The sequence below is a fragment of the Priapulus caudatus genome, unplaced genomic scaffold, assembly GCF_000485595.1.
Source record: "Priapulus caudatus unplaced genomic scaffold, Priapulus_caudatus-5.0.1 Scaffold128, whole genome shotgun sequence".
Taxonomy (NCBI): Eukaryota; Metazoa; Priapulida; class Priapulimorpha; order Priapulimorphida; family Priapulidae; genus Priapulus; species Priapulus caudatus.
Genome location: NW_014577189.1, coordinates 258,918 through 267,904, shown reverse-complemented (window position 1 = coordinate 267,904; position 8,987 = coordinate 258,918). Strand labels below are relative to the sequence as shown.

At 44.0% G+C, this 8,987-nt stretch overlaps 1 protein-coding gene across 2 annotated transcripts in view; it reads left to right on the top strand.

Annotated features, from left to right (window-relative positions):
- Nucleotides 1-2,889: 2,889 nt before the first annotated feature.
- Nucleotides 2,890-8,987, top strand: part of LOC106805826 — a gene marked incomplete at its 3' end in the record, with an annotated part of 11,316 nt that continues 5,218 nt past the window's right edge. Inside the window, 3 exon segments of one of the 2 annotated variants that reach the window (XM_014807580.1) lie at nucleotides 2,890-3,074; nucleotides 3,249-3,286; nucleotides 3,608-3,775. In XM_014807580.1, the coding sequence (XP_014663066.1) occupies nucleotides 3,059-3,074; nucleotides 3,249-3,286; nucleotides 3,608-3,775 (222 nt within the window). 2 annotated transcript variants of the gene reach the window in all.

The following is an 8,987-nucleotide window of genomic DNA, read 5'->3' as shown; positions in this document are numbered from 1 at the left end:
CAAAGAAGAAGTATGTAAATATAGCTTGCTGAGGGAGAGAGGGGTGGGGAATTGAGGGAAGATGGCAGGGAAGACAGTCGAGGGGCGGTGGATAGAGAAGGAGGCTGAGCCTGCGACAATGGAGACAAAGGGAAGGGCGGGCGGGGATAAAGTAGGAGTTTTGCACCCTACAGGCTAGGACGCTGAGGGAGAGAGGGGTGGGAAACTGAGGGAAGGTGGCAGGGAAGATAGTCGAGGGGCGGTAGAAGGAGAAGGATGCTGAGCGTGCGACAAGGACAACAAGGGGAAGGGCGTGCGGGGATAAAGTAGGAGTTTTGCGCCCTACACGCTAGGACGCTCTCCTAACTATAAACACAGGTCTACTGATAAGAATTTATTACAAAAACCTATGTTGAGATATCCCCTGACCATACTAAATGCGTTTTCATCACAAAATATAACTCCTCTAGTGAGATATTGCGCATGCGCTAAAACAGTAACGTAGCCAGGTTATGTACTTAATGGTATACGCAGCGGGGACCTTACATGTAAGGTCTGCTTCCTATTTTTGAAGTGAGGTCTACTGATAAAATTTTATCATATAAATCTATGCTAGGATAACCCCTCTTTATCTTAAATTTACAATGTTTGCAAAATATTATTTTTCTCGCGAGATATTGCGCATGTGCGAGCACCGTTTCAGATGTACAGTACGGCCAATGGAAAAGTACGTAAATATAGATTTCTGAGGGAGAGAGGGGTGGGAAGCTGAGGGAAGGTGGGCGGGAAGACAGTCGACAGGCGGTGGATGGAGAAGGAGATTGAGCGTGCGACAATGGAGACAAAGGTAAGGGCGGGCGGAGATAAAGTAGGAGTTTTGCCCCCTACAGGCTTGGGCGCTCTCCTAACTATAAACACGGGTCTACTGATAAGAATTTATCAAAGAAATCGATGCTGAGATACCCGCTAACCATACTAAATGCATTTTAATCGCAAAATCTAACTCCTCTGGTGAGATATTGCGCATGCGCTAAAACAGTAACGTATTCAGGTTATATACTGACTGTTAGGGGCCAATATGCAGCGGAGACCTTGCATGCAAGGTCTGCTTCCTATTTCTGAATTGAGGTCTACTGATGGAATTTTGTCATATCAATCTATATTCTTTCATAATAAGATACTTCTCGGGAGATAGTGCGCAAGCGCGAGCACCGTTTCAGGCGTGCAATACGACCTAAATATTAGCACGTAAATATATACGATATGTATATATAATGTATATACGAATGTACATATCTACCACATATATCAATATCTACTGGAGAGATAGCGAGCGCGTGTGTACTAGCCTTACATATTACATATCTACGTTTAATCCATGTGCATGCGTGTAGGATCTGATATGGAATGACAGGATTCTCTGGAACTCGAGACTAGCCAATCCTACCAATATCCCATAGCTAGGCCACCTATAGCAGCAGTATACGGTCGCGGTTCCTGTATTCAGTTTAGGCTATTAATCGGGAGTCATTTTTTATTCTTTCTATTTTTTTCATTTAGTGGAGACAAGCACAAAATAATAATATTATAGTAGGGGCTTATGCAGAAGTACATCTTAGTATGACAGTATGTAACATACTTAATACGCTTTTGATATGGTGTTCGTTAAGAACGTTCTTATATCCGCTTAACAATCTCAAGCAACGTCATTCAGCTTTACAAAAAGAACTGTACCCGTTTTCGAGACAGTTGCTACCAAATTGCATTTCTAGGTGCAAATTTCTCATGAATTATGTTTTTTTAATCATATCTATTATACTCGCTTATATGGTCTTGCTCTATTCCGCATTAAGCTGGTCGTTCAGCGTGTCAATAAAGTTAGACGCATCGCCATCACAATCTGTTAATATTTCCAACCGTTAAATATGAGAAGAACTCCTTCTTTACGTTTGACGAGCGTCAAAAATGGCATTTTCCACGTATAAGTGGATATCTGAATTTCAGAGAGTGGGTGCGTGCGGGCGTCTACGTGCATACGTGCGTGAATGTGTACGAGCGTGGGTGCGTGCGTACGTGCGTTTATGCGTACGAGTATTATGTACGTGTGTGCGTGCGTGTGTGCGCGCGTTTGTGTGTGCGCGTGTGTATTTAGAGAGGGAGAGAGAGAGAGAGAGAGAGAGAAGTCTAAGGAAGATAGAGCGTGAGTGCGTGCGTGCTGAGTGATGTGTTAGCGCCGCATGTGTTGCGTGCCGTGCGTGCGTGTTGTGCGCGATGTGTGCGTGCGTGCCGTGCGGTGACGTTGTGCTGCGTACGTGCGCTGTGGTGTGTGTGTGTGTTGTTTGTGATGGTGTGTGGTGACATGTGTGTGTGTGTGTGTCGTGTGTGTGTGTGTGTGTGCTGCTGTCGTGTGTGTGTGTGTGTGTGTTGTGGTTGGGCTGTGTGTGTATGTGTATGTTGTGTGTGATGTGGATTCTTGTGTGTGTGTGTGTGTGTGTGTGTGTGTGTGTGTGTGTGTGTGTGTGTGCGTGTGCGTGCACGTGCGTATGTGTGTACCAGTAGCGGTCATGGATATATACACTTTACAGGCAAGTGCAAGCATCTGCAAGACTTTCTGCCCTTATAATAAAGTGAACTTTTTTGTTGGTACGTGAGAAGGTAAGGCGCTCGCCAAATCTATCCGTTGGCAGTTAGTAATTACGTCAGCGATCAGCCATTGTCTCCAGTCAGTGACCCATAAATTCGTGGAAGGCACTGTCCTAAAACAAAGGCGTTTTCTTGAGCTGTGCTCTGTACAGAAATAACGGATACGTGTGGCCACCTGTGTCGCGGTCCTATAGTCGGTGTCTGAACTTGTGATGTAACTGGGACAACCGGTCACGGTCATTGAATATGTGACCCTTTTAAGGCTGCCTCTGCTGCTGTGAGAATGAGAAGGTTAAATGCAAGGGGCAGAGGAAAACTCAGCATAGGTGTTGGAATCAATGTGCACGGAGATTACATAGTGCCGTAAGAACATCGTCGTGACGTTGACTTCTTTCTTTGGAGCTGCAGTGAAAACATCGGTGAAAAGAATTTCGATATGGCGAGTGTCAGAGGTTAGTCATTGTTATGCCAGAATTTACCTGTTGTACGAATGATAACGGTGAGGCATTTTTCATCAATTGGTTATATGCTAAAAGTTGGTACAAGATAACAGAGCGAGAGTTTCGTTTATCAACATGAAATGTACGCCCGAAAATATTCGTACACGTGTTTCTTTTTTTCAGTAGCAGTGGTTACGATCCTGGTCTTAACAGTTCTATGCATGGTAAGCGTAGCATTGATATCATTATTGCTTAGCGATTATTGTTGTTCTGTTATGTTGAGTGCACGCGTGCACATGTGCGAATGTGGCTACGTGCGAGTGCCGGTGTGGGTGAAGATGTGCGTGCGTATGTGCGTGCGGGTGTGCGTGCGTATGTGCGTGCGGGTGTGCGTGCGGGTGTGCGTACGGGAGTACGTTGGCGCGTGCTTGGCGGTATTTGTGCAACTATACAGTTACTTACAGCATCTGTAGGCAGGTTAAGTGCATTCTTTTTCCAACATTGAATACCTCTCTATCAGTAAAAAATTCGTGTCTTATGTTAAGATGGCAGATGCTCAGCGGGCAAGTAGAGAGGATGCCGTAATTTTGGGGCTACGCAACAGGAGAGAAGCTAGAATCTACCAAAGATGTGACAACGAGACGGTTATCTGCACTGAGTTCGAGGACGCTGGCAGCTGCAGTGAAACGTGTGAAACTGGCCCAGGCATTCAGGTAAGTAACTTGTCTGGTGAGATATTGCGCATGAGCTAAAACAGTAACGTAGTCAGGTTATGTACTTAATGGTATATGCAGCGAGGAACTGACATGCAAGGTCTGCTTCCTATTTCTGAAGTGAGGTCTACTGATGAAATGTTATCATATAAATATTTGCTAGGATAACCCCTCTTCATTTAAAATTCATAATGTTTGCAAAATATTATTATTATCGAGAGATATTGCAGACGTGCAGTACGGCCAAAGGAAAAGTATGTAAATATAGCTTGCTGAGGGAGAGAGGCGTGGGAAACTGAGGGAAGGTTGCAGGGAAGACAGTCGAGGGGCGGTGGGAGGTGAATAAGGATGAGCGTGCCACAATGGAGACAAAGGGAACGGCGGGCGGGGATAAAGTAGAAGTTTTGCACCCTACAGGCTAGGGCCCTCTCCTAACTATAAACACAGGTCTTCGAAATAGAAATTATTACAGAAATCGATGCTGAGATACCCCCTGACCATATTAAATGCGTTTTCATCACAAAATATAACTCCTCTGGTGAGATATTGCGCATGCGCTAATACAGTAACGTAGTCAGGTTATGTACTGACTAGTATATGCAGTGGGAACCTTTCATACAAGGTCTGCTTCCTATTTCTAAAGTAAAGTCTACTGATAAAATTTTATTATATAAATCTATGCTAGGATAACTCCTCTTCATTTTAAATTTATAATGTTTGTAAAATATTCTTTCTCTCGGGAGATATTGCGCATGCGCGATTACCGTTTCAGACGTGCAGTACGGCCAAAGGAAAAGTACGTAAATATAGCTTGTTGATGGAGAAAGCGGTGGGGAACTAAGGGAAGGTGGCAGGAAAGACAATCGAGGGGAGGTGGATGGAGAAGAAGGCTGAGCCTGCGAAAATGGAGACAAAGGGAAGAGCGGGCGAGGATAACGTAGGAGTTATGCACCCTACTGGCTAGGGCGCTCTCCTAACTATAAACACAGGTCTATTGATCAGAATTTATTACAGAAATCGATGCCGAGATACCCCCTGACCATATTAAATGCATTTTCATCACAAAATAAAACTCGTCTGGTGGGATATTGCGCATGCGCTAAAACAGTAACGTAGCCAGGTTATGTACTTAATGGTATATGCAGCGGGAAACTTACATGCAAGGTCTGCACCCTATTTCTGAAGTGAGGTCTACTGATACAATTATATCATATAAATCAATGCTAGGATAACTTCTCTTCAATTTAAATTCATAATGTTTGCAAAATATTATTATTCTCAGGAGATATTGCGCATGCGCGAGCACCGTTTCAGACGTGCAGTACGGCCAAAGAAAAAGTATGTAAATATAGCTTGCTGAGGGAGAGAGGGGTGGGAAACTGAGGGAAGGTGGCAGGGAAGATAGTCGAGGGGCGGTAGAAGGAGAAGGATGCTGAGGACATTTCTGAGTTCGTTGTCATCTCTGAGGCAAATCGACTTCATCGTTGCCAGACGATCAGACGTATCAAGGCGTGATTTCTCGAGCACAGCTCTCGTTCGATCGTTGAACAGCAAGCCTTATCGTCGAGAATCTAGTCTGGTCTTCTTCCAGCCGATCGAGCTGGTACTGGGTTGGAAGGTGTCTAGTCCCGTCGACTTTCAATTCACAGCACAGCGCGTGCAGCTTGCAGGATCGGGTCTGATACTGATGTCCAACAACGCGAGATAAGACTTTATAAACATAATGACTAATATACGCAGAGAAGCTCTCGCTTCTCTCTTCTCCTTCGTCTCTCTCCTCCTCTTTCTCTCTCCTCTCCTCTCTCTCCATCTCTCTTCTCTCTCTCTCTCTCTTACTCCTCTTAACTCTCGTGCTCTCTCTCTCTCTCTCTCTCTCTTCTTCTCTCTCTTTCTTCTTACCTGATGCCTTGGGCCAGCTTTCACCGTTTCATGCAGCTGCAGCGTCCTCGAACTCAGGTGCATGATAACCGTCTCTTGTCACATCTTTTGGTAGGTTCTAGCTTCTCTCCTGTTGCGTAGCCAAAATTACAGCGCATCCTCTCTACTTGCCCGCTGCAGCATCTGCCATCTTAACATAAGACACGAATTCTTTGCTGATAGAAGAGGTATCAATGCTGGAAAAGAGATGCACTTAACCTGCCTACAGATGCTGTAAGTAACTGGTATAGTTGCAACATCAATACCGCAGGCACGCGCAACCTAACTCCGTACGCACACCCGCCACGCACACCCGGTCACGCACATACCGCACGCACGACGCACGCACATACCGCACGCACATCTTCACGCACACGCGCGGCCACTCCACGTAGCACATGCGCACAGTAATGAAGCAGAAACTGTGCACGCGTGCATTCAAACATAACTAGAAACAACAATATCGATAAACAATATGATATTCAATGCTACGGCTACATGCATAGAACTGTTGAGACCAGCTGATCGTACCACTGGCTGCTGGGGGGGGTGGGGATACTGAAAAAAGAAACACGTGCTACGAATATTTTCGGGCGTTACATTGCATGTTGATATACGAAACTCTCGCTTGTTTATCTTTGTACATCACTTTTTAGGAATATAACACTTGATGGAAAATGCCTCACGTATATCACTTTCGTACAACAGGTAAATTCTGGCATACAAGACTAACTCTGACACTCGCCATATCGAAATTCTTTTTCACGCGATGTTGTCAGCGTGCGGCGAGAGGAAAGAAGAAGTCATACGTAACCGCACGATTTCTTACGGCACTATGTAGATCTCCGATGCGGCACCATTGATATCCAAACACATATGACTGAGTTTTCTCTGCCTCTTGCCAATATGTAACCTTCTCATTCTCACAGCAGCCAAGGCAGCGCTTAAAAGGGTCACATATTCGACATGAACCTGTGACCGGTTGTCCAGTTACATCACAAGTTCAGAACACCTCGACTAGGACGCGACACGGTGGCCACACGTTATCCGTTATTTCTGCTACGAGCACAGCTCAGAAAAGCCTTTGTATTTAACGAACAGTCTTTCACGAATGATGGCGTCACGGACTGGCAGACAATGGCTGATTCGCTGACGTAATTACTAACTGCCAAGCGATAGATTTGCGCGAGCGCCTTATCCTTCTCACGTCCACACAAGAAAGTTCCTTTATATAAGGGAGAAAGTCGTTGCGATGCTTGCATGTGCGTGTAAAGTGTATATATGCCTACGACAGCCTACTGTACACACATACGCACGTGTTACGCCACTAACGCACACACACAACACACACTGGCAGCCGCGCAGCCGCGCCATGAACGGACATACGCACGAGCACACGTACACACACCACAACACACACACACACCACACACACCCACAGCACACCCACACACACACACACGCACACTGTACACACACACCACACACACACACACACACACACAACACACGCAACACACAACACACACACAGCACGATACACACATACACACACACCACACCACAGCACAACACACGACACACACACACACACACATCACACACCACACCACACGCACACACCACACGCACTACGCCAGCACGCACGGCACGCACGCTCGCACGCACGCAGCGCACACTATTCGCGCCACACCACGCACGCACGGCACACGATGCGCGCACAAACCATTCACGCACGCACACATGCGCGCCGACGTCTATCTTTCTTGACTTTATTTCCCCCGCCTCTCTCTCCCCCTCCTTACCCACTCCTCCTTCTCTCTCTATAACCCTCATATAAATTATAAACCAGCCGCACCGAACAAACAGACGGAACAAAGACGGTACACAAGTAATAATATCAAGGTAAATTAAAGAGTAATGCAAAAAGAAAACAGAAACGAAAACAACCGCTCCCGTAAAATTAATGGAACGCTGATGCACGAAGTAGAAAGGAAACGAACGAAAACAATTTCCTGAAGAAGTATATCCATTTAGTGTGAAAATTGAATTTCTGACCGTGTAAAACAGCTAAGAGGAGTTCTTCTTATATTTAAGCCGTTTGGAATATTCACAGTGGTTGATGGACAAGATGCGATCTAATTTATTGACAGCTAAAAAAGCTTAGAGAATAGGAAGACATATAAGGAGTATATAGATAGATTAAAAACATATTTCCAGGGAGAAATTTCGAATTAGAAATGAATTTTGCGTAGAACCTGTATAGAAAAATGGTAATTATTTTTGTTAAAGATGCAATGAGTTGATTAAGATTGGTTAAGGGATTGAAGAAGTTCTTAAAGAAACAAACAAATAAGAGGTTTAGTTATGTTAATACCCTGTCATACACACTAAATGTCATTCCTGCATATGGCACCTACATATAATATTATTATTTGTGTTGCAACTAACCAATAAATGAAAAAATAGAAAGAAGTAAAAAATGACCTCAAACCCGCATTAATAGCTAAACTGAATTAGAGGACGGACGACTAATAATGCTGTAAAATAGGTGGTAAAGCTAAATGGATGATTAGTAGGTTGGTGTTGAGTTAGGGATTCTTACTTAATCGATCTAACGATAGAACATGGATTTGTAATATTGTATATGTAGTAGTAACGTGTGTATTTCAAGTAGCTATTGCTAATATGTGGTAATATGTATTCCGTTAATAATTAATATTGACAAGTCTCGATGTTTCATTTACCATTTACAGAGACCTTCAATATATATTAAGTGTATTGGACTATCTTCTTACGCGAGTGTGTTGGATAATTCGAGAGTTATCTTAATTATGAGAATTTAGGAATTGATAATTGATTCAAATGCCGGTACAGCTCTTCTAATGTAAACTAGAGTTGACTGACTGATTGTAAGTTACTCGGTTGCTATTGATCTTAGGCTTACAGCTCTGATCAGGACGCGCTGTTAACCTTGCTTACCGGATTATGTTTATGGCCAATGTGCTGCATTAGGGTCATGTATATTGAAGCAAAGATCGTGTATATCGGAGATTTATTTAATAAAAATACTCACACTGTCTACGTCGCAGCTGTACAAACTTTAAATGGACTACTGTTAATGTTCGAGTTGATTTAAAGACACTACAGGGGTATTTCTCTTGGTAATGTTTAATTGTTAGAATATGCTCTATGCTCCCCTCGAAAACTTTCTGTGCCAGCTCTTAATGATGCCGAATTATCTACCAAGTCTATCTGAAACAACATTCTTATACACAAAAAAAACACCCAACCG